The following is a 25,599-nucleotide window of genomic DNA, read 5'->3' on the forward strand; positions in this document are numbered from 1 at the left end:
AGCTGGATTTAGGGTAACCAGGCACAAAGGAGGGCAGCACCCCTGCACCTGTAACGGTTGTGCAGAACAGGTTTTTAGAGCAGGGACAGGCAACTTGTGGCCCTACAACACCCATAGTTCCTGGCCAGTGGCTATGCTGGCAGGGGCTGATGCGAGTTGTAGTCCAAAACATCTGGAGGCACCAGGTTGCCCACTTCTGCAGTCCAGGGTCACAGAAGACTTCACTGGCCACTGAATTTTAAGTGCTGGGCCTGCTGCTTCCCACCTAGGCTTGCTATCATTTGGGGGGCAGGGGACAAAACAGCTGCATCACAGAAATCAAACCGCTGCAGCTTTCCCCATCATTGTGTCCTGGGAAAAATTGCCCTTGAGGAATCTTACTTGGCACGTATGCCTAAAGGTTACAGGAGCCCTGCCACACAAAAAATGTGGTGACATCGCCAGCAAGCGTAAGGCTGTAACCCTGTGTACGCTCACAAGGGAAGACTTCCTCTTTGAACTCGGCGGGACACGCTTCTACGTGTACATGGGTGAGGATCAGGCTAGAAAGGGCTGAAGCCAGGGGTGGCCAACTTGCAGCCTTCCAGGTGCTTTGGCCTACATCTCCCATCATCCTTCTCCATTGGCTATGCTGGCGAGGACTGGTGGGAGTTGTAGGCCAAAACATCGGGAGGGCCCAACCCCAGCCTAGTCTCTAGCATGCAGGTTCCTGTGCCAGCCCTACTGGAAGAGGGCTGGCGTGGAGCAGTGCATTCCGGGAAAGTGCACTTGAGGTGGCTGTGTCGCCTTTCCTCACTGCCTTGTCTGTGCCCTTGTTCTCTTGCAGGTGCCGCTTCTGCTTCACCTCTGACTCCCAAAGCCCCTCCAGCACCCAGCCCCGTTGCTGCCAGCGCGATGGAGGGCGGGGCCCTGGGCTGCCCGCTGCCCTCGGGCACCGACCCTTTCCCCTTCCTGGCGCAGGAACAGGTGCTGCCGTTTGGGAACGCGCTACCTCCTGGGCTGCTCCCGCTGGGCTCCTTCCCCTTCTCGCTGACCCTGGGCCCAGAGACGCCACTTCCCCCGCTGAGCCTGCAGGGGGAGGCAGAGGGGCAGCCCTTGCTGCCCCTGGTGCTGCCCAGCCTGGATTTGCTGCAGCAACAGAGCGGACTCCTGGCATCCCTGCTGGCGCTGCCAGAGACCACATGCGATGGGGAGAGGGAAGGAGCGGCCACCGAGCCCCTACTGGAGCCATTCGCCGGCCTCCCCGAAGCTCTGCAGCCCCTGCTCTTCCCAGCACTTTCCACCCCTCCGGCTGTCCTAGCTTTAAACTCAGCACTGCTGGCGACCAGCCTGGGCCCTTCCGACGCTGGGCCGGGCCCCACGCAGGTAAGCAAGCCGCGTGCAAGGTGAGCCGAGGTTTCCGTTCCTCCTGGAAAGCCTTGAGGAAGGGATGAGAAGTTGCACCCGCGCAGCTTCTCCCCTGGCTGGGACAGTGAGAGGTGGGCTTGGGGGAGCGGGGGGCAGGCTGCATCTGGGCAATGCCAGTCAGCCTCCAAAGGAACTCTGTGTGATTTGGTCACAGATAGGCAGCTAATTTAGGGGGGAAATGACAGTTGCAAGTAGCAGAGGGCTTCCAGACCACAGCCTGCAGTTACTGGGAAACGAGTGGTTTATTGGTTTAATATAGTAATAGTGTATGATTTTATATAGTGCTGCTTTACCGAGTATCAACAGCAACAGCAAAACCACCCCAAAGAGCTGACACAATTTCTAACTGGGTTGCCCATGAGGTCCAAGATAAAAGTCAAGACCAGCAGTTCAGTCTCTTAATATTTAATTTTCCCATATTGATACATCCATTGCACTGTTAGTTATAAGTAATAATTGATTACAACAGGGGGAAAGCAGCCTAGTGCCCTCCAGTTGTTTTTGACTACAACTCCCATAATCCCTGACCATTGGCCATGCTGGCTGGGATTTACAGGAGTTGTAGCCCAAAGCACCTGGTGGGCAACAGGTTGCCTGTCCTGGGTTATGATACAGAGTTGGTAAAAAGCCCCTGGGCCAAATCCCACCCTGATCATGAACTTACTGGAAGGTATTAGGCAAGCTATTGCTTCTTAACTTCAGCCCCTCCGTCTTGCAAAGAGCATAATAATACTGGCATACCTTGCAGGACTGTTGTAAGGATTATTGAGACGACGTGAAGTGCTTTGAATATACGGAATGTTCTATGTAGATGCTTATTATTGCTATTGCTATTATTATTTTCCTTGTTCCATTACAGCAGAAGTAATTGGGTTTTTGTAATTCTGATTGTTTGTTGCAATTATATGCTGCTTTTCTGTCTAAGTGCCAGAAGCAGTTCACAGCTTAAAATACTAAAACAAAACGAAGCACAAAAACGTTCCAAACAATCAAAAGTTAGAGTTGTCTCAGACTGTTGGCGGTCTCCTTAGGAGCCAATGACATGAGCTGCCTGGTCAGCTGGGATTCTCCACTTCTGCCTCCTTCCTCAAGGTGCACGCAGGCCTTCAAGTATCCCCTGGGAAGGTTAGGGAGGGGCCACCCCGAGAGTTCTCCCCGGCTAGTGGCATGAGCCCTTAGATGTGGCCTTTCCTCCTCCTCCTCACAGAGCCATCCATGATGGAAGATCCACGAGTTCCAAAGCCCCGGCTGGGCTTATGCTGGCAAGGTGGACACCGAGGGGGGTGGCGGAATAGGGAAAATCAGTGCAACAGCTCCAAGGCATGTTGGGGAAGCGGGAGGGCTTTGGAGCCTGTGGATCCCTCCCCAGAGCTGCCTGCAGTATGCACCACCTTTTGTTGCGACTGATGGCAGAGTGGCAAGGGCAGTGGAAGTTTCCACACCTGCAGCCAGGAAACTTGCGAGGGTGGGCCTCCTGTGCCCGCGGACCTCCCGTTTTAAGGAGATCCACTCCATCCTATGGCCCTGGAGCTGCCCTCCCAGGGACCTCCCAGGGATTGCTCCCTCGATAACTAAACTATTTATTTGGCAGCCAGCAAAATGCCCATCATAATGGCGGCTTGGGGCGGGGGTGAGTGATTCAATACTGCAAAGACCATGGCAGGATTCAGTGCCTCTCTGCACACAGAGCCCCTGCTGGTGAGGGCCAGGCCATCCAGGGTGTGGAAAGCAGGTTCTGCCCCCAGCGCAACAGTACCCCCAAATGCAGCACTTTGACATGTCCAAATAGGAGCCGGTGTCGGCCTTTCACTTCGGTGCAAGGGATCCAAAGACATTCTCTTGGTAATACGACTGGGCTGGAGACTAAGTATGTATCTTATTCCTGGCACCCCTAGCCACTAAGAATCAAGCCTGTGTCTATTTGTGTAGCCCTATCATGGTTTTTGTTTCTCGGTCACCCTGGAGCATGATGGCATGGTGGCAACAAAGTTTTGGATAACCGATAGGTCACTATTTGACGGGTCAGATGCCCTGTCATGTTGCATCTTGATAAGGCAAACACCACCAGCTTTTAGGATAGAAGCCTTATGTGGGATAGACCATGGCAGTCTTTATCCACAGCAGCAAGATTTTAGTTTTTGTCCCGGTGTCTTTGCTCCCGCCTTACCCTTCTTTTTTCCTTTCTGCCTCAGACTGGCCTGGCAAGCACTCCTGCGGCACCTACCTCCACTGGCACGACATCAACGACTACTGAGGGCGCCCCCAGCGCCTCAGGGCGGCTGAACTCCCTGATGCCCCAGCTTGTCAACCCACTGCTGAGTACCACACTTCTGGGTGAGTTAAATCCCTTCTATAGCAGGGGTAGGAACCCCTGGCCTGGGGGCCGAAAGCGGCCCTCCAGGATTTCCCAGTTAGCCGCACCTCCTTTGCCCTGGCTGCTCATCATTTGTAGTTTTCCAGCTTTTGAATGGGGCATCCCCCCCCCCGCCCTTCTGAAAAGTTGAAATGCCTCCCTTAAGGCTTAGTTACTAGCAGGAAGAGGTTTGAGCTAAAATATGCTGGTGGTTTTGGCTCCACCCCCTTTGGCTTAGGCCCCGCCCACCACTGGAATGTGGCCCCCGAGAGCTTCTCAGAATGGCATTTGGCCCTCTGGCTAAAAGCGATTCCCCAGCTCTGTTCTATAGTGCCAGCTCCTGGGAGGAAGATGAGATAAAGCAGCCTTCCCAGCCTGGTGCCATCCAGATGGCCATGCTGGCTGGGAGTTATGGGAGTTGCAGTCCAACACATCTGGAGAGCACCAGGTTGGGAAAGGCTGAGAGAAAGGCACAAGCGGGACTCCTGGAGCAGGGGAGCAGAAGTCATTCCTACATATAAGCACATTTGATAACGTGGAACTCAAGATTGAATGGAGCCTGGGAGTGGTTATCTCACAACAGAAAGAAGCTGTCCCAGCTTAAGTGTTTTGTACTATCAATTTCACAAGGATGAAACTTTTGAAAAGCAAATAGCCAATGTTTTAAGGAAGCATGATGTAGTAGTAATGGGGGACTTCAATTTCCCCGATATTTGTTGGGAGACAAATTCTGCAAAACATGGCCCCTCCAGGAAATTCCTGACTTGTGTGGCGGATAACTTCCTCCTACAGAAAGTAGAGGAAGGAACTAGAGGATCGGCTATCCTTGACTTGATCCTAACCAACAGAGATGACTTAGTGGATAAAGTAGCAGTTACAGGAACTCTGGGGGAGAGCGACCATGTTGTACTTGAGTTCTTGGTTCTAAGGGAAGCAAAAGCCAAGTGTAGTCAAACGCGTACCCTGGATTTTAGGAAAGCTGATTTTAATAAACTCAGAACAATGATCAGTAAGGTCCCATGGCAAGCGACGCTAACGAGAAAAGGAGTCCAAGATGGGTGGGAACTTTTAAAAAAGGAAATTCTCAAAGCACAATCACAAACAATTCCAACAAGAAGAAAAGGTGGAAGACAACAGAAGAAGCCAATGTGGCTTCACAAAAAGCTTAGGGATGACCTGAAAACAAAAAAGGACACACATAGGAAGTGGAAAGAAGGCCAAGTAACAAAGGAAGAGTACAGGCAGGTAGCACAGAATTGCAGGGATGGCGTCAGGAAGGCTAAAGCGGAGAACGAGCTGAGGTTAGCGAGGGATGCTAAAAACAACAAAAAGGCTTTCTTCAGCTACGTGCGTTGTAAAAGGCAGAGGAAATAAATGGTTGTTTTAAATAAGGATGGCAAAATGATAACAGATGACAAAGAAAAGGCAGAGGTGCTCAATTCCTCCTTTGGCTCAGTTTTCTCCCAAAAGAGGGTCTATGACCCCCCTGGCAAAGGTGAAGTACAGGCTGAAGGGGCAGGATTGCAGCTTGAGATCGACAGGCATATGGTCAAGGAACACCTCATTACTTTGAATGAGTTCAAATCTCCAGGGCCAGATGAACTGCATCCTAGAGTCATAAAGGAACTGGCAGAAGAACTCTCAGAACTGCTGTCTATTCTCTTTGAGAAATCATGGAGGACGGGGGAAGTGCCAGATGACTGGAGGAGGGCTAACGTTGTCCCTATCTTCAAAAAGGGTAAAAAGGAGGAACCTGGGAACTACAGACCAGTCAGTCTGACATCAATCCCTGGGAAAATTATGGAGCAGATCATAAAGCAATCCATCTGGAAGCACCTTGACAACAATGCCGTGGTTACTCGAAGCCAACATGGATTTGTCAAAAACATGTCCTGCCAGACAAATCTGATCTCATTTTTTGATCAAGTCACCTCCCTTGTAGACCGTGGGAATGCTGTAGACATCATATACCTCGACTTCAGCAAAGCTTTCGACAAAGTGCCCCATGATATCCTGATGAGCAAACTAGCTCGAAGTGGGCTAGATGAAACAACGATCCGGTGGATCCACAGTTGGCTACAGAATCGGACTCAAAGAGTGCTTATCAATGGGACCTTCTCAAGCTGGAGAGAGGTAACGAGTGGGGTACCGCAGGGCTCAGTCCTGGGCCCAGTGCTCTTCAACATTTTTATTAATGACTTGGAGAAGGAGGTGCAGGGAATGCTGATCAAATTTGCAGATGACACAAAATTGGGAGGGATAGCTAATACTTTGGAAGACAGAAACAAAATTCAAAGTGATCTGGATAGACTGGAGTGCTGGGCAGAAAACAACAGAATGGCATTTAATAGGGACAAATGCCAAGTTCTGCACCTAGGAAAAAGAAACCAAATGCACAGTTACAAGATGGGGGATACGTGGCTCAACCACACTACGAGCAAGAAGGATCTTGGAATTGTTGTCGATCACAAGCTGAATATGAGCCAACAATGTGATGTGGCTGCAAAAAAGGCAAATGCTATTTTGGGCTGCATTCATAGAAGCATCGCTTCCAAATCCCGGGAAGTACTAGTTCCCCTCTACTCAGCACTGGTTAGGCCTCATCTGGAGTACTGTGTCCAGTTCTGGGCACCACACTTTAAGAAGGATGCAGACAAACTGGAGAAGGTTCAAAGGAGGGCAACAAAGATGATCAGGGGACTGGAAACAAAGCCCTATGAAGAGAGACTGAAAGAACTGGGCATGTTTAGCCTTGAGAAGAGAAGACTGAGGGGAGATATGATAGCACTCTTCAAGTACTTGAAAGGTTGTCACAGAGAAGAAGGCCAGGATCTCTTCTTGATCATCCCAGAGGGCAGGACACGGAATAATGGGCTCAAGTTACAGGAAGCCAGATTCTGGCTGAACATCAGGAAAAACTTCGTGACTGTTAGAGCAATACGACAATGGAACCAATTCCCTAGGGAGGTGGTGGGCTCTCGCACACTGGAGGCATTCAAGACGAGGATGGACAGCCACCTGTCAGGGATGCTCTGACTTGGATTCCTGCACTGAGCAGGGGGTGGACTCAATGGCCTTGTAGGCCCCTTCCAACCCTACTATTCTATGATTCTATGATTCACCAGGCTGATTTAGTATTAAGGACCCTAGTTGGGAATGAATCACATCCCCTCCTTTGCAGTCTATTCCTTTGCGTTCTGCATAGTAATGTATCAAAAGAGGTGCCCCAAAGTGATCAGAAAACAAGGGAACCAATCGACAACAAAAACTGGTGCATGGAGACCCAAGGTCACCCAGTGAGTTGATCAAGGTGGAAAACACACAACTGATTTGGGCTTCTGATTACTTGCTCCCTCGCTTTTGATGGAAATACTATTTTTCTTCTCTCGCCTTTTAGTCTCTGGCTCCTCAAGGTCCCACTAACCTACTTGAAGACTGCACTAAAGGGCCACCGTGTTGCTCCTCCCTAGCCCTTTCCATACAGGTCCCCCTTCTCCCATCATGCATGTTGAATGTGCGGAGGGGGATCGTGCCTGCACGGGCTCCAGCCTCTGTGTCACAGGCCTAAATTCTTCCATGCAGTTTGAGAACAGCTCTATGCACGTCGAAGCCCTTTTCACACTTCCTCTGAATGTGCAAAAGTTGGAAGGCAGGGGGAGGCCAGCAGGCACAATCTTGCTTCCTCTCTAGACGTTCAGTGTACACATGAACATAGGAAGCTGCCTTACACTGAGTCAGACCCTGGGTCCATCTAGCCCCAAATCAGTTGACCGGCAGCAACGGCTCTCCAGGGTTTCAGGCAGCAGTTTTTCCAGCCCTACCTGGAGACACTGGGGATTGAACATGGAGCTTCTGCATGAAAAACAGGTGCACTCCCTCTAAGCCACGGCCCCTCCCAGCGGGGTGGGGTGGAGGAACATAAGGAAAGGGCCTGCTGTTACTGTGATTGGGATGAGGTGCGTCAGAACACCGCTGGGGAGGGCTGCCTGTCAGAGCTAACGTTCGTGCTGTCTCCCCCATCCAGGTGACCTCTCGGCGCTGAACGCTGCCTCCGGCCCCTCCCTGATTGGAAGCCCCCTGCTCCAAGCCCAGCAGCCACTTCTGCCACCCAGCCTGCAAGGGCCTCTTGGCCTCCAGCTCTTCCAAGGCCAGCTTCCCCTGCTAGCGGGCTCCAACCCCTTGGCCTGCCTCCTCCAGAGCTTGCAAGTAAGTGGGGAGTCAGAGACTGCTTGTGGTGGATGGGCAGTGTTAAAATGGCTGGACAGAAGGAAGATCACCAGTGTTTTGGACTTCAACTCCCAGAAGCCCTTGCCAGCATGGCCAGTGGTCAGGAATGCTGGGAGCTGAAGTCCAAATCATATGGAGATCTATTTTCTGCCTACCACTGTGTTAAAACACATAAGGTAAAATCCAACACGGACTAACTTAGAGTAGATCCATTCAAATTAATGGGACCTACATTAGTCATGACTGACTTAAATCCTATTCATTTCAGTGAGTCTACTCTAAGTAGGACTTATGTTGGATTTTACCATTCACACCAAATTGAGCACTTGAAATAAAAATGCATATTTTTACTCACTAATGTATTTGTATACTGCAGCCTTCCCCAACCTGGTGTTCTCCAGATGTTTTGGGCCACAACTCTCAGCATTCCTGACCATTGGCCACGCTGGCGGGGGTGATGGGAGCTGGATTCCAAGTAATCTGGAGGGCACCAGGTTGGGGAAGGGTGATATACTGCTTTTGGGGGAAGGGTGGTATACCGCTTTTCCGTGCCGATTGTGCTTGAAGCAGTTCACACTGAAAGCGTGACAAACAATGCATCGTTATCCATAATATCCATATAAGAGAATTCAAAACAGTTCCTTAGTAACAAATATATATAAAATAAAACAACCACTGATAACACGATTACCAGTAGGAACAAAATGAAACGTTGCTACCAAAACAGCAGACTGAGCCCCTTTATAGCGCTTCAGAGGGTGATGGGGCCAGCCCTGCATTCCAGTCTTAGCAGGAACAGGGTGAAACACCCTCTGGCCTAGTTGGTCAGTGGCTGGGAGCAAAGCAGCAACAGAGTGAGTCCTTTTGCAGCACTGCAGTCAGTCCAAGGCATTTGCAGGAACAGGATGAAACACCTTCTGGCCTAGGCAGTCTAAACCAGAGTGGGTGGACGCACAGAAACATACTGCATTAATGTAATATGCTTTGCTATACTTGGGGGCTATTTTGGAATAGGTGTGCTGGCTGGAGATGATGGGAGCTGTAGTTCAACCCATCTGGAGGGCACCAGGTGGGGAAGGCTGGAATAGGGGATACGCTGGCAAGGGTAGGATTGTTGCTACGACCATTTATAGAGCAGGATCCAGATTTAGGTGTGTGTAACAGGGCTGGTGGAAGCATACTTCCTCACCTTCTCCTCCCCATGGCAGCCCCTGAAAGTGCTATGCAGTGGGTCAAGGCACCCTGCTGAACAGGGTGAGCTGTAGTGCAGCGGGAAGGGTGGATCTCCAAAAATCAGGCAGCGGCACATTCCAGCCATGGAAGGCAGATCCTGGATCCACCCCATTACATTTTGTTTCCCATCCTTCCTTTGGGCTGCTCGTGGAGGTGTACGTGCTACCCTCCTAGGGTAGCACCCTCCAAACTCTGCAAGAGTGAGCAATTAATCCACGGTCACCCAGTGAGCATCATTTATGGGTGAGGCTAAAGTACATGTTATTGACAATAGCCCAGCAGCTGTTTTAGAAGGAAAAGCTGCTTTCGAGAGTGGGTGGGGAGATAAAATGGTGGGGATCACCCCCACCCAGAGACAGGCAACGAGATGAACTGTTGCATTTTTAAGTCAGTGTTCACTGACTTAACAGACGTGAATTTCAAGACTATTTTGGAGAAGCAACCTTTGAATGCCAGAGAAGGGTCTAACTTAAGCGGATGGGCTTTCTTCCCCCCACCCCTCTCTCTTTGCCAGCTGAGCCCTGGCTTTGGTGCCCCGGAGAAGCCCATGCTCCCAAGCGAAGCTCCAGCCCCAGCCTTGTCCAGCATGCCCCCCGTGACAGAGGCCGAGCCAGGACCCAGCGCTGCGTTGCCCCCTTGCATGGACACTGCCCCCACAAGTGCCTTAGAGCCGCTCAGAGCCCTTGAACCCGCCCGGCAAGGACAGCAGGAGATCCCGTCGGGACAGGAGGCCAGCAGCCCCCGCTCCCCCCTCAAGCGGCCCCGGAGAAGCACGGAAGAGCTGAATGGGGAGTCTGGCGGCGGCAGCCTCCCACGGGGGCCTGGGCGGGGCGGCAAGACTGGGCGGCGGGGCGGCAGCCGAGGCCGGGGCAGGCGGCACTTCAACGGGCAGCTCCCTGACCTGGGTGCAGGGCACACCTCCCACCCTGCCTGGCGCTGCAATGGGGAGATGGTGGCTGGCAGCGCTGAAAGCCAAGCAAGTCCGTTCGCTGTTCAAGAGATAAAGGTAGGCCGGGTGCCAGGACAAGGAAGGGAGGCTGGGCAGTGGGTTCCTCTCAACTGACTGGTGGGAGCCCACTTTGCAAGGGTCCCCTTCACATTCAGAAGCCGTTTCCAACTCCACCATGCAATGGTCAGTTTTGAAGTGCAGGCGCTCATTACCACAGTCCCCATAGCCACACAACCCAAGGAGAGTCCAAAAACACAGAGAGCTGTGTTGATCCACTTCTGTGTGTATTGTATATGTATTTTGTCAGTCTTTTGTAAAGCTAATGGCTCTCACCCATTCAGGACTGAGCCACCCCCAAATCCTTTGCATTGCAGCAGCTATAGCTCTCAACAATATATTGTTGCTGGGAAAATGCATCCCCTGCCCTGCACCAGCTACTGTGAGGATCACAGCTAAGCTCAGAGGGAAACCAGAAGCTTTAGGGGGTGAGAGATGATCCCTGCTAATCAGAAAGTCCTGACACTTTGATCCCATGAACCCTGGTTGCACCGCCGCCAACATGTTCTTCTTGAAAACATCCCTGGAGTATCTGGGAGCCTCAGTTGAACCCCAGCTGCTGGACTAGATGGACCTTTGGCCTTATCCACCAAGGCGGTTGTTAGGTTTATATGTTCTTCAGCGTGATGGACATCTCTGCTCTGAGCCCGGTGCCTGTATTTCTGATCTGAGTCCTGTGCCTGTTCCAAACTGGTCTGCGATAGTGCTGAATACCTACTAGAGAGCTGCCCGGGCCCCTTCTAGATCAACTGCTCATTGTCACTTGCTTTCCCCCATCTCACATTTTACATGGGCTGGTCTCAGTCTGTTGTTGGTTGAACTAAAATTCCAGTAGCCCACTGGTGTAGATACCACCAGAGGTAATCTACACCAGTAGAAAGCAAGGGGGTGTACTCAGGATCTCAACATCCTGGCTTAAGAATATATCAGGAGTGCCTAGACCAGCATGCATTGGAAGATGCCCAGCAAAGAGCAAGAGGTAGAATAGGGGCCAGCTGGTTGTCTTCTGCCCAGACGTTTTCTGTCTACCTACCTACATACTAGTTTTCCCAGTAGTAAGGTATGGCTGTGAGAGCTGGACTATAAGGAAGGCTGAGTGCCGAAGAATTGATGCTTTCGAACTGTGGTGCTGGAGAAGACTCTTACGAGTTCCCTGGACTGCAAGGAGGTCAAATCAGTCAATCCTAAAGGAAATCAACCCTGAGTGCTCATTGGAAGGACAGATACTGAAGCTGAAGCTCAAATATTTTGGCCACCTAATGAGAAGAGAAAACTCCCTGGAAAAGACCCTGATGCTGGGAAAGACTGAAGGCAAAAGGAGAAGGGGACGGCAGAGGATGAGATGGCTAGATAGCATCACGGATGCAATGAATATGAACTTGAGCACGCTCCGGGAGAGAGCGCAGGACAGGAAGGCCTGGCGTGCTATGGTCCATGGGGTCACGAAGAGTCGGACACGACTGAACAACAACAACCTACATACTGTTTTGTCACTCCTCTTGGACAAAGAGCCAGAGAATTCCATAGCACATCGGCTTCATTTTCCCGGATTGTCCCTTCTTTAGATGACTTTTCTTTAAAAATGAAGGACTATTCTATAACTTACTGAGAAAGAAGTGGTGGAATTCTGGACTGTTCAGACTGCCGGAAGGGGCATGGGTGTTGCTGTTTAAAATACCCACAATAATAACAACAAACCTGCATGTAGAAAACTGGCATATGAGGGAGCCCTGCAGGAAGAAACTGGCATATGAAGGATAGCTATCTTCCTGATGTGTTATTAAACATGGAGAACTTTTTAAATGGGGAAGGAAATATGAGCTTCTCTATAGACACGCACACATCTCTCTGTGCAAGCTGAAATCACACAGTCAAGGAAAGCTTTACCACTCGATTTTGCTTAAGGTGTAAACTCATCCTTGTAAAACAGTCCTGAAGAGTCTGGGGGTTGGAAGACAGGCAGATTGGGTGGAGGGGGGAAATTAATGGTTCCAGGGGACCTCTGGTAAGGAGGAGCTGCTCATCTTCCAACCATCTTTCTTGCAGGGCCCTCCTGGAAGGCGACCATCTCGACGTGGCCGGAGGAGGAAAAGCAGGTGAGCGGCCTGTGCCCCCAAGGCTGGGTCTGGCAGAACCTAAAGCAAGGCTGGGGACACTGCAGAGGTTGCTTGCCACTGGAAGCGTTTTGATTCCATCCCTCCTAGTAGCTTCCCTCCTCTTCTCATTAATCCATCCTTGGTTTCTGCAGTGGTGCCCGGCCTGGTGCCCGACCTGAGACGACACGGATCCGGGGGCCCAGTGGAGACCCAGGGCCCAGCCTGTTGGTAAGTGCTGCCCACCTCACTGCCACCTCCTTCCAGGTGGGGAAGACCGCCCCGTCTTGTAAGGAGGTATTTGCTACCTCCCCACAATGCATCTGGACACACACTGACCCTCATATGGCAGGGCAAGGTTGGACCAGGCAGCGACTTCCCCAAGCATCCTCACCATATCTGTAGGTTGCAGAGGCTCGGGCTTGTCCAGCCATTTCTGAGAAAAGGGAGGCTGAGAGAGCAACCCAAGGCAGAACTGTATGCAGTTTGGCATCCAGGTCAGAGCACAGGTGAACAATTTTACCCAGAGAACATTTCTTGAAGCTGTTTCCACAAGGGTAGCCATGTTAGTCCATTGCAGCAAAAAAGAGAGAGCCTTGTGGCACCTTAAAGAGTAACAAATTCGTCCTGGCATAAGCTTTCACGGACACTGCCCGCAGAAGCTCATGCCAGAATACATTTATTAATCTTTAAGGTGCCACAAGACTCTTTGTTGTTTTAGGTCACAGAAGCCCACTGAGGCTTCCTCCAAACCATTCTCTGGGCCTCAGAACATAAAAAGCATTTCCCCATACCAAAGAAAAGCCCCACTGGATGACACTGAGCGGTTGCAACAGTAGCAGAGAAGCCAGCTCGCAGAGCCGCCATCACTGCTCCATAGCAGGCCATAACAGGGACTGTAGCTGGGTTTGGCTACACTAGACCCGAGTCCTCCTTAGCTGCCATGCCTGCTGCTTCATTGCCCCAAGTGGCATCTCGAGTTACTGTCTTTTCCTCCAAACACCACAGCCAGCTGCTGTCATTGAAAAGCAGAGGCATCAGTACACAGCACAGATCTGATTATGCTACCAGTGGAAAGCGAGGGGCCTCTGGCTTCCGTTGCGTTCATCAGGTTTTCTTAAAGTGTCGTTTTTGTTGAAAGAAACAAATGTCTCCACGTTTTGAAGATGAGCAAGCCAACGTGGAAAAGGGGGAATGCTAAAGATGAAGGCTGAATATAGGTTAGAGGGGCCTTTGGTGGCTTCACTGTGTACTACTTCATGGCCACATGCCCCTGCCCTATCAAAACCAGCTCAAGGCTCACTGAATTTATTTTAAATGTTTCTATCCAACCTTTTCCATGTGCTCAAAGCAGCTTACAACATGATTGCTTTTAAAACTTTTACATCAAAGCGATGTCTTTTTTTAAAGTTATATACCAATAATTAGAGCGGTACAAGCAGGAAAGCTATCAGACAGTGTAGCTCCCAAGCCATATGATCTCCATCCATCTATCCAAAGGCCTTTAAAAATAAACAGGCCTGACATAAGTGGGAGGAAGAGCGCACACGTCCTAAGGAAGGTCATTGCGTAACAGAGCAACCTCAGAGAAGGTCCTGTGACCCCAGCAGACCCTGGACAAATGCTGAGATCGCTTTGGTTCACTGGGCATCCTGCTTGGAAGCATGAAGGGAGGGGGCAGTACAGTGCAGGAGGAGCTGGCAGGAGGCTGGCTGAAGCGGATGAGGTCGTCGAGGGCAATGCCAAGGGAGGATGAAGCCATGGTGCTGGGACCATGGAGGCAGAGGGTAAAGGCTTTTCCTGTCTGTTGTCAAGAGTGGCAGTTACTGGGGGGGAGGGCGGAGGCTATGGCCAACTCATTGCTCTGTTGACAGCATGTGGGAGTGGCTTGCCTGTGCCCCTGACCCCGCGAGAGGTGGGCCGGATGGCATGCGTCTCCCAGGCCCTGCTCCTTGCAGATGTTCTCACTTCCCAGACTGAGGGCCCTTGACGATGACCTCAACAGCCTGGCTGGGTGGGGTTGGAGCAATGGAGGCTGGTGGCTCTGATGTCAGTGGGCTGGTAAATCCGCTCCGGGTTTCAGTCAGAACACTTTGGATAGCTCCTTTAGAATCCTGACTGGCTCTGGCTGAAACCCAGAGCGGATTTACCGCCCCACTGACATCGGAGCCACCAGCCTCCACTGGGTTGGAGCGTTTGCGAAGGCGGGGGGGGGGGGTTGATCATCTTTCAGCTCGAGGGCCAAATTCCATCGCACAGAAGCTCTCGGGTCCACAGTCTAGTGGTGGGCAAGGTCATAGGCAAAAGAGGTGGGGCTGAAGGCTATAGGAGCGGAGCCAAAAACAAAACCCCATCATCTTGTAACCTAAAGCTCTTGCCGTCAGTAACTCAGCCTTCAGAGAGATCTTTCATCCTCTTAGAATGGGGAAAAAAACTGTGCAGAAGCCAGGAAACCAGCAAACGGTTGGCTGTTGTAGGAAAGGGGCAGGGGCAGGGCCACTTGGGGGAAAGCATTGTTAAATGCCCCACCCAGCCCCGTCCCTCGACAGCAGTCGGGCTTTTTGAAAGCTTCCATTGGCACCAGCGGAAGCTTTTTAAAAAGCCTGAGTGCTGTCTGAGGGATGATTTTCAGGGGGGGTGGTCACGGCTGGGAGTGGAAAGGTTAGCCTTTTCCTCCCAGCATACTGCGACCCCCCTGAAAATCCCCTCTCCTGTGGGGAAATTAGGCTTTTAAAAAGCTTCCAATGGTGCCAATGGAAGCTTTTTTCAAAGCCTTATTACTGTGCAGGGGAGGTAACTGGGGAGAGGACAAAGGGGGCGGGAACAGAGAAAAAAGGCTGGGGAAGGCTGTTCTAAGTACTTGGCATGGGCTGTGACTTGCGTTGCATCGTGGTGACGTCTAGAGGAGTTGTTGTATTTTAGTATGATGCGGGCCACCTGGGGCAGGGTAGCCCTGAAAGGCAACATACAGATGTGGACATAAACTAATAAAATACATGTGCTGCCACCACAACCTTCCCTTTGCAAGGCGGGAGAGGAATAGGAAATAACACGAGGCAAGTGGGAAGGGTATGTAGGTTCAGCACGGAACCTGCTGCACCCGTCTTTCTCTCCCAGCCACTCCCCACACCCCCTTTCCCTCCACCCTGGACATAATTGGGCCTATTTATGACTGGAGCACCCCCTGCATCGGTCTAGATCAGGGATGGGGAACATGGGGCCCTCCAGCTGTGGTTGGACTACAACTCCCATCATCCATCACCATTGGCTAAGCTAGCTAGGGCTGATGGGAGTTGCAGGCCAACAATTGGTGGGCCACACCACACTCTCCCACTCTGGTCTGGATGCAGCCCCCGTCTCTGAGCTCCCCCTATGGAAGGTTTTAGGAAGGATCAGTACTGGTCACCGACTTGGGTAGGTTGAACTGATTCGGTGTAGTTGGTGCAAGATCGCAGTTTGGCATTAGCCAAACCGCAATCTCACCTCGGCATTAGCCAAACCGCAATCTCACCTCCGCCCGACCAAATCAGTTCAACCTCTCCGTATCACTGACCAATACAGATGGCGGTGGAAGCCCTTGAGGCCAAGGTCTGAAAAAGGAGTGAAACGCTCCCCACCTTGCGAGCGGAGTGTCAACCCTTAATTTTCCTCCACCCCCCTTCTCTCCTCTTTGTAGGTTGACTACGCTGTTGCTCGGAGGCCGCGGCCCGGCCGACCCGTGAAAAACAGGAGGAGGAAACTGCCCACATAGCGTCGCCTGAACTGAGGGGGGCCTCCGACATTGTCTGCTACTAAGCCAACAGAGCTTAGGACATCCCCGGCTTCTGTCTGGCCCCCGGCCCACAACCACCTTTCATCTCTGGTGCCCAACCCCTGGGCATGGGTTGGGGGGAGGGGGGAGGAAGATACCAGCAAGAGGATTTGTTGCTGCTGCTGGGCTCTTGGCGCCTTGGCCACGAATGTGTTGTGGCTGCACCAGTTGCCTTGGTCCTCACTCTCTCCCATGAGGGGCCTCTGAAAGCACAAGGTGCAGCTCCGGTCTCTGCGTCCGGGGGGGAGGCGGGGGGGAGAGGCTGAGGGGGCAAACTGGGCGGGGGTGGCGCCAGAGCTGGACATGCCCATAGCACTTCTTGAAGCCATTTTTGCGATGCTCTGAAGGGGAGTTCCTTGCAGCAGTGCAGTAGGCCTCCCCTGCTTCCCCCCGCCTTGGCGAGACACCCCACCCCCCGGTTGGGTCTCAGAACCTCAGCAGGAGTAGCAAGGGCTGTGTGCTCCAGGAAGGGACGCCGTTGCCCTTTCACTTCCACCTTACCTCAGACCTGCGTGCGCTGCGGCACCCGGGTGAGAACCGGCTCAGGGTTTTAGTACAAGAACTCAGTCTTCTCTTTCTCTCGCTTTGCCTCGCCAAACACACATGCACACAAGCTTCTGGTCCCAGTGCTCAAGGTACAAAGCAATAAGGAAAATAAGCCACATCCGTTTGGGGAGGATTCGCTCCCATCAGTAGCTCAGCAACTGCTCACTCCCTATGCAGCCACTATGCCTCCATTTTGTACACTACTGCAAGAGAGTAGCGGGGAGGCAGAAGCCAGGGTCGGGAGGTTGGGGTCTGCTCTCGTCTTTGGCTCACAGGGCCCTGAGACTGCCAGGGCCTCAAGTGGACGCCCCGCCCCAACTCTTCACTCACACAAAGCAGCTCTCGGCTACATATTCATCTGGTTTTCCCTCCCAAATTCTCAAACGAACACTCAGGTCCTAGTGCTGGGGAGAAGCTTATGGGACGAGAGGAGGATGTGCTCAAAATAGAATTGGCCCAGCTTTGCCAGAGCAAACTGCCTTCATCTGCCTCCCTCCCCACCCTCAAAACACATCACACAAACACACACACTCACACTACAATCCTCATCTCTGAACGACCAAAATGCTCCACCCCACCCCCCAACGCCTGTTTGCGACTCAACGCATTATGCAAAAGCACTGTGTAGATACTGTACAGGTTGCGCTGTCTCCCCCCCCCCCCCTGTGCACTTCAACCAACCAACCAACTTCGGCCTTCATTTTGTATAAAGAAAAAAAAGGAATGGGGAAAAAAACTATTTTCCTTCTTTGAGCTTAAATTTTGTTTTGTAAAAAAAATTTACACAATTGTGAATTGTAGCTTTTCTATGGGAGCGACTTAATTTAACAGATGAAAATATTTTGAAGCTTAGATTGAAGTTACTGTTTCTTTATTTGTTTATTTTTTGGGGGTGTGTGTTTTGTATCAAGTATTAAAATATGTATTTAAAAGAAAGCCTGATGTGAATGTTCTTTCGTTAGCTCAGCTCATAGCTCTGGTAGGTGGGCAGTGTTCTGCCTCTGTTTTTAAGAAGGTAAGATTGAGATGCGGAGAAGGCTAAAAACATCCTAAGATCATAAGAGATCAAAGGCCTGTCTAGCCCAGCATTCTGTTCCCACAGTGGCCAACCAGATGCCTATGAGTAGCCCACAAGTAGGACACGGGTGCAGTAGCACCTTCCGCTTGGTGATCCCCGCCAACCGGTGTTCAGTCCTCAGTATGCCTTCAATACTGGAGGTAATATATAGCCATCATGTCTAGTAGCCATTGATAGCCTTATACTCCATGAATTTGTCTAATCCCATTGTAGTTGGTGGCCATCTCTACATCTTGCAGTAGTGAATTCCATTAAACATGCATTGAGTGAAGAAATACTCATTTGACCTGAATCTCCCACCGTTTAGCATTATTGGATGATTCTGGATTCTAGTATTATGAGAGACCCACTTCCTCTACAGAGTAAGTTTATACACTTCTATCATGCCCCCCTCACTCACCTTTTTTCTAAGCTAAAGAGCCCCAGATGTGGTAACCTTTCCTTATATGGAAGTTGCTCAAGCTCCTTGGTCATTTCAGTTGCCATTTTCTGCTTTTCCACCTCTGCAATATCCTTTCTGAGGTGTGACCAGAACTTTGCAGTCATCCAAGTGTGGTCACACCATAGGTTTGTGTAAAGGTATTTATATTGGCAGTTTTATTTTCAATTCTTTCTGATCCCAAGCATGGAATTCACCCTTTTCACAGCTGTTGCACACTGGGGTGACATTTTCATTATGCTATCCACCAGAACTACACAATCCCTTTATTGGTAAATCACTGCTCAGCATATATGTAAAGTTGGGGGGGGGGTGCCCCAGTATGCATCACTTTACACTTGCTTACACTGAACTGCATTTGACATTTTGATGGCCATTTCCCCAATTTGGAGGGATCCTTTTGGAGCTGTTCACTGTCCCTTTTGGTTCTAACCACCCAAAATATTTTGGTGTCATCAGCAAATTTGGCCACTTACACTGCTTGCTCTTAACTCCAGATCATTTATGAACAAGCTAAAAGCATTGGTCTCAATACAGGTAATTGGAGGGTCCCAGTGCTTACATCCCTCCGTTGCAAGAACTGACCATTTATTCCTACTCTCTGCTTTTTCTTTAAAAATTTACTGATTTATAACAGAGCCTCTCCTCTTATCTGATGACTTCTAGATTTGCTCAGGAGTTTCATGAGGGCCTTTGTCAAAAGCCTTTTGAAAGTCCAAGTAAAGAATATCTGCCAGATCACCCCTATCCACATGCTTGCTGACTAAATTGTTAGGTGTGACTAGGGATGGCGGAGAATTTCTCCACGAATCTCGGGGAGGCCGAATGCCAACGCATTCGGCCCCCCGAAATTGGCGGTGAAATTCTCCACCCCCCCGGGATGGGACTTAACCTCCTGCGAATATCCCTCTCGGCGGCGGGTCCCGGCGGCAGTTAGGCGGGGGCGGCAGCCGGTCTTCCGACCAGCTGCCACCGCCGCCATTACAAAGTAAATGTTAAACACACACACACACACAGATAGGCAACGTAATGATTTACGTAGCCTATCACAGCTAGATTTCCAAAGTCAGCCGTGATAGGCTACATAAATCGTTACGTAGCCTATCACGGGTGACTTTGGGGGGGGGGAACACGTACGCAAATGGCGGCGCCCATGGGCACCGCCATTTGCGTTCCTTATTTGGGCCCGGGTAGTCTACGTAAAGATTTACGTAGACTACAGCGAAAATAAGGGCAACGCTATTTGCGTTGACCTTATTTTCACCATAGTCTACATAAATCTTTACGTAGACTACCCGGGCCCAAATAAGGAACGCAAATGGCGGCGCCCATGGGCGCCGCCATTTGCGTACGCGCTTTTTTTTTTTTTTCCAAGTCACCCGTGATCGGCTACGTAACGATTTACGTAGCCTATCATGGCTGACTTTGGAAATCTAGCCGTGATAGGCTACGTAAATCGTTACATAGCCTATCACGTGTGTGTGTGTGTGTGTGTGTTTTAACATTTACTTTTTTATTTCGCGGCTGGGGAGACGGGGCGCTTCTCCCTGGCCTGAATTTCGGCCGGGCGAGGCGGGGCGCTTCCCCCCCCGGCCTGAACTTCCGGGGGAGAACCGAAGCGCCTCCCCCCCACCGCGAAGCAAGCTGCGGGACCAGGTAAGGGACTTTCGTCCATCCCTAGGTGTGACAGGGCTTACCTTTGCAGAAGCCATGTTGATTCTTCTTGAGCAGGGGTGAGCAACTTGTGGTCCTCCAGATGTTTTGGCCCACAACTCCCCTCAGCCCTAGCCAGCATCACCAATGGTGAGGGATAATGGGATTTGTAGGCCAAACCATCTAGAGGTTCAAAAGCTCATCCCCATTATTGAGCAAGAGTTGTCCTATATGCTTGATAATTGATGGAAAGCATTGTTAAAAGATAAAACAATGCTTTCCACCAATTTATATTGAACAGATGTTTAGCTAACCAGCTTGTAATTTCCTGGATACCTTTTTAAAATTTAGCATGACATTGGCCATTCTCCAGGCCTCTAGTATACAGGCTCATCTTAGGGACATGTTATATACTTGTTAGAAGATCAGCAATTTCATATATGAGTTTTTAAAGAACTCTCAGATACCATTTGGAGCTGGTGCAATAAGATCTAGAACTTCATCTCTTGTTATGACTATGTCTCAGTTCCTCAGACACCCTTCCTGAAAATATTGAAGCCCTACTTCTTCTGCAGTAAAGACAGATACAAATATTCAGCTTCTCTGCAATTTCCTTATCTTCCCTTAGTAACCATTTTAATCCCCTTGTCATCCACCAGCCCAACTGCATCCCTAGCTTGTTTCCTGCTTCCGAATGTTTTATTATTGGGATTAATATTATTAGCATTATGCTCTGCTTGCATTTCTTTTGTACAAGTTAGTGCTCCTTGTTGTTCTCATTTGGGCAAGACATCCATTCTCTGAACAACCCAAAGATCCAGGTTTGCACATCAGGGAGAACAACCCAGGGACAAAGCGTCCCTGGGCTGTTTAGCGCAGTAGAACTGGGCAAGCGGTCAGGAGCCAGCACACTCGCTCGCTCCCAAACTACCCACAGCGTGTTAACTGTGGACTGTTTGCTGCATGCAAATGGAGTTGTTTTCTCTTTTGAAGGAAGGATGTTAGACTTCCCTGGCAATGTTCCACTTACATACAGTTTAAATTTGATCACACTATGGTCGCAGTTTTCAGTCAGATCAACAACTCACACTTTGCACTAGATCCTGAGCATCACTTAGGATTCAGTCCAGGGTTGCCTCCCTTCTGGTCAGTTCTATGACCAACTTTTCTAGAGCACAGACTTTGAGGAGATCTAGAAACTCTATCTCCTTGTCATGACAGGAACCTGCATTTAGCCATTCTACAGGAGAATGCAGTCACCTATTACAACTACTCCCATTTGGATGCCACCTTGATTTGATTTTCCATCTGGGGGACAATAGCATATCCCCAGTAGTAAGTTACGTTTGGGAACTGGTATTGTCACCCACAACAATTCTGTGGTGGAGTCTGCATTTTTTGAGGTTTCTAGTTTGTTTGACACTATGCCCTCTTTGACACTGTCTCCACCTCAGCGCTATCTACCAGGCTATCTAGATGATGTGATATCCACAACTTTCGCACCAGGCAGGCAATTAACCATATGGTCTACATACCCATCTGTCTGTTTCTAATGATTGAATCCCACACAACCACGAGCTTCCCCCCTCCAACCCCGGCAAGGCATATCCTTGGTGCGAGAGGAGACATTTTATCCCCCAACAAATGGGCTCCTTGTAACAGGTAATTTCCTTCTTCCTCAGAATGATGCCCTCCTTCTCTGTGACAGCATAGGAGTTCTCACCCTGGGAGTGGGACACCACTAGCACCCTCCCCCCCAAATATCGCATCCACCAACTTCTCTGCCTCTCAGTTTCTCCAGGTCAGCTGCCTGGAGCACACTGCACTGACCACACACACGCCATTTCAAAATTGAATTAGCTATACGAAAGTATGGGATTCTGCAATTTTTTATAAGCTAGTTCAATGGCAACATTTGGGTTTCCCGGGTACCAGTTGCAGCTCAGCATCCCAGCAGGTACTCCACACTACATGGCAATTTTATTTGCTGGAGGTAGACCAGGATTTCCCACCAGAAGTCCATAAAGTGCAAATGAGAAGCAATCACTATTTGGAAGTGGTTTTAAGATTTTGCTTTTGCACAGGTGAGTTTGGGATTATTAATTTTACTGTATTTTTGTTGTTGTATGTATCGCTTTTCTTATGATATGTTGGGAGTTGTCCCGATGGCTTCTCAGAGGCCAAGAGTGCGATGATAGCTGAGAGAGCCTAGGCCGGTCCCCCCTCTGTTCTCCTTCCGCCAGCAGGCAAAGATGTTTTTATTCAAGCAGGCCTTTGGCACATAAGCTGGTCTGGTGCTGAAGGGGTTTGTTTGGTTGTGTGGTGTCTATTTCTTTTCTTGTTGTGTTTTTAATTAAAAAGGTGTTTTAATCTGTATTGGATGATTGTTAGCTACCTTGAGCACCATTTTTGATGGAAAGGCAAAGTATAAATTAAAAATAAACACATACCTTCAAATGCAAAAATAAACAAATCAAATGCTCATGTACATGCTCCAGGCAGCCACAGTCCAGTCAGTGCTTCCAGGTACATGTACGTGAGTTTTTAAGACTGTACATCGGTTCTTCACTTTTACAAGCCTCCTGAGGCAAAAAACAGAGTAACACCAGTGTACCTATACTAAATACAACTGCAGCACCATGGAGGGCTATTGTAATTGTTCCCAGATGAGCAGCAGCAAAGAGACCCCTCCACTCCATATGTGCTGCCTGCAAGGCTGTGAACTTGTGTCAACTGTTAGGGAACCTAGTAGGAGTTCACTGCAGGCTGGGTGCCATTTGCCTGAAGCTGGGCAGCCATCTGCCAGGGATGCTCTGACTTGGATTCCTGCATTGAGCAGGGCGTTGGACTCAATGGTCTTGTAGGCCCCTTCCAACCCTATTATTCTATGATTCTATAAGAGGGAGAGTGGAGGAGCCTGTGCAGGCTCCCCAAGGGTGAAATGGGACAAGAACATAAGCAGAGCACCTCCTCCAAGGATGGCAAGGGCCTTTATGGTGGTGGCCCCGCAGTAGTGGAATGCTCTCCCCAGTGAGGCCCATCTACATTGTCATCTTTTCAGTGCCAGGTTTAGACTTTCCTCTATTCCCAGGCATTTGGTGGCATATGCTGGGGTCTGTAATGCATCAATTAAAGTGTTTACAGTCATTTCTAATATTTTAGTTGTTTTATGGGGTTGTGGATAATTGTTTTTAGCTGGTTAAAATTTTGCATGGTTTAATTTTGCTGTAAGTCGCCTTGAGTCTTTTTTGAGAAAGGTGTCTAAGAATTATTTATTTATTACATTTCTATACCACCCAATAGCCGAAGCTCTCTGGGTTGTTCACAATTATATTATTATTATTATTATTATTATTATTATTATTAAATAATCAATAACACTACTGCTAACAACAACAACAACATCAACAACAACAACAACAACAACAGAGCCCTCCTGGATCAGACCAAAGGCCTACCTAGTCCAGCTTCTGTTTCCCACAGCGGCCAAGCAAGTGACTCAATGGGAAGCCCAAAGTGGAACATAAATGCAACCATTCTCTGCTGCCAATATTCCCCAGCAGTTGGCATTCAGGGCATACTGCCTCTGATCCGGAAGTAGCCATTATGACTAGCTGCCACATGAAAGGACTGATTAGGACTGAAGTGTGGAATCTGGAAGCTACAGTAAGGCAAGCCAAGCACACAGCCATCTTCACATCAAGAGAGCTGGTACAGAGCAGTAAGCATAAGTGTTTAATGACAGTAAATAATTATACAACAATATGATCCCCCTCCATGCCAGGTTGAGGGGTTGAGACACCTTTCCAAACAAAAGGCTCCTTGTTCTGGGCCAAACAGTGAGTGCACCTTGCCAGGTAGATATGCAAAGGATGGCTCCCTCTCTAGCACAGCCCCTCCCTCCAACTTGGAACGCAGCACTGCCCACTGCAGTCGTCATCACAAGGACAGTGAAACGTTGGAAGGGGGCACATCTGCCCTTTAACAGGGACAGCTAAGCACTCAGTCCACTGGCCCTCATGAAGGCTGAACACCCGCTAAGAGCACACAAGAAAAGGTACAGAGGTAGGGAAGGGACGGAGCGGTTAGTGCGTGTTTGGATGGCAGGAAAACATTTGTGCCCTGCCTTAGTAGACTGAATTTAGGGGATTCACTTGGCAAGCTTCTGCACCCGTGCGTCGATGTTGGCAAAATTGTCTTCAACAGCAGCAAGGTTCTCCTTCATGGTCTTCTGAACCTAGGGGAGAGAGTGTGGGTTGTAGTCAGTCACATGTGTGGGGTGGGGTGGGGAGGAATGACAGAGTAAACTCACCTGACTGACGGAGGGGAAATTTTCACAAGGGAAAATACACCATACCAAGTTAAAACAAAGAACCACCCAACACAGCCTGTTGGCTACTAACTAGAACTGCACAAACGCTTCAAGGAGGTTCTCTAATGGAGCATGGTGGTGATATTGACTGGTCAGAGGAGCACTGAAGCTCTGAGCCGAGATAATCCATACTCTGCATCAAGAAGAAGTGTATTCTCTGGCCTGCATAAATTGAGCCAATTTCTCTCACCTGTCACCATTTCTTCTACATTTGTTAACTGTTTTCATATAACTTACTCTAGTTTTAATAATTTGCAAAAAGGACATCAACAGGGCACTGAACCCTGTCCCTGGCTTCAGGAGTCAGCACCATGAGGCCTTTGCCAATGGCCCGAGGCCTCAGGAGGGGTCACAGCCCCATCTCCCCTGCCATTCCCTTATTGTGTGGCAGGCATGTACCAGCAGCAGCAGCAAAAAAAAGCCAATCTAGCCAGTGAGGGCTGCTGTCTCTAACCACCATTTCATTTCCCTCACAATGTCTCATATTGAGCGTTGGCTGCTTCACAGTAAGGCGGGGAAGGGAGGCAAGTGGAGATGCCACCCCTGCCCAGAAAGGGAGCTTTCCTGCCTCAGCTGCTGGGAAGGGTTCCACCACCAGTGGGGGCCCCACCAAGGGCCCAACCCACAGGAAGTGCAAAAGGCCTCACCAAATCTGGCACCAGCCCAGTCTGGAAATGACATTCACCCAGCTCCTTGGCTTCTGAGATTTCAGCAGGAATATCCTATGAGCCTTCAGGTATATCTCACTTGTAAGGGCTAGAAACTTCCGTTTCTGTCTTTAATGAAAGCTGATACTCTCAGGCAGTTTAATGCCATGCCCAATAACACACTCTACATTGGGGAGGGGTGGGGAGATTTGTGGCCCTCCAGATGTTTTGGCCTACAACTTCCATGATCCCTCAGTACTGGACGTGCTGGCTAGGGCTGAGGGGAATTATAGGCATAACATCTGGAGGACCACAAGTTGCCCAAATCCTGCTCTACACTTTTTCTATGCTCCCACAAAATCACAGCAGAGCCAGGGGTATACCCATTTTGAAAAGAAAAGCTGCATGTTTGGCTACTATATCAGCCACCTATATACATTAAAGCCGATCTTAGTAGATGGCATCACAATGTCCTTGTAGCAATAAATTGCAAAGCTCGATTATGCAGATGGGTCACATACTCCTTTGTTTTGAATTGGCTGTCTATCAGGGAGGTAGTACACTCTATGGCAGCAACCACGTTATTTCTGAGTCTGCCAGATAACTTGATTGCAGGTCTGGGAAGGGGAGGGGAGGGATTTGCTGGTGGGGGTGTGCATAACCTTTAAAAAAATTGTTTTAATTTACAAACTAATTTCCTTCTTAATTTACAAACAAATTAGCTCGGGAGTCCC

The 25,599-nt window shown here is 49.8% G+C and overlaps 2 protein-coding genes across 7 annotated transcripts in view; one reads left to right on the top strand and one right to left on the bottom strand.

Annotated features, from left to right (window-relative positions):
- Positions 1-17,604, top strand: part of MBD6 (methyl-CpG binding domain protein 6) — a 33,245-nt gene extending 15,641 nt beyond the window's left edge. Inside the window, exons 7-13 of one of the 2 annotated variants that reach the window (XM_084836606.1) lie at positions 827-1,365; positions 3,600-3,741; positions 7,785-7,966; positions 9,735-10,226; positions 12,273-12,322; positions 12,475-12,550; positions 15,996-17,604. In XM_084836606.1, the coding sequence (XP_084692732.1) occupies positions 827-1,365; positions 3,600-3,741; positions 7,785-7,966; positions 9,735-10,226; positions 12,273-12,322; positions 12,475-12,550; positions 15,996-16,070 (1,556 nt within the window). In that variant the 3' untranslated portion in view covers positions 16,071-17,604. Of the gene's footprint in view, positions 1-826; positions 1,366-3,599; positions 3,742-7,784; positions 7,967-9,734; positions 10,227-12,272; positions 12,323-12,474; positions 12,823-15,995 lie in introns of those variants that run through there. The other variant, XM_084836605.1, reaches the window with a different exon arrangement.
- Positions 17,605-23,102: 5,498 nt separating this feature from the next.
- The window catches only part of DCTN2 (dynactin subunit 2), a 65,228-nt gene continuing 62,731 nt past the window's right edge, over positions 23,103-25,599 (bottom strand). For all 5 annotated transcript variants that reach the window (XM_084836626.1, XM_084836624.1, XM_084836623.1 and 2 more), the window contains one exon: positions 23,103-24,083. In XM_084836626.1, coding sequence (XP_084692752.1) covers positions 23,997-24,083 — 87 coding nt within the window. In that variant the 3' untranslated portion in view covers positions 23,103-23,996. The remainder of the gene's footprint in view (positions 24,084-25,599) is intronic.

The sequence above is a fragment of the Heloderma suspectum genome, chromosome 2 (genome assembly GCF_057233095.1).
Source record: "Heloderma suspectum isolate Gila_16-S chromosome 2, 16-S_ref, whole genome shotgun sequence".
Taxonomy (NCBI): Eukaryota; Metazoa; Chordata; class Lepidosauria; order Squamata; family Helodermatidae; genus Heloderma; species Heloderma suspectum.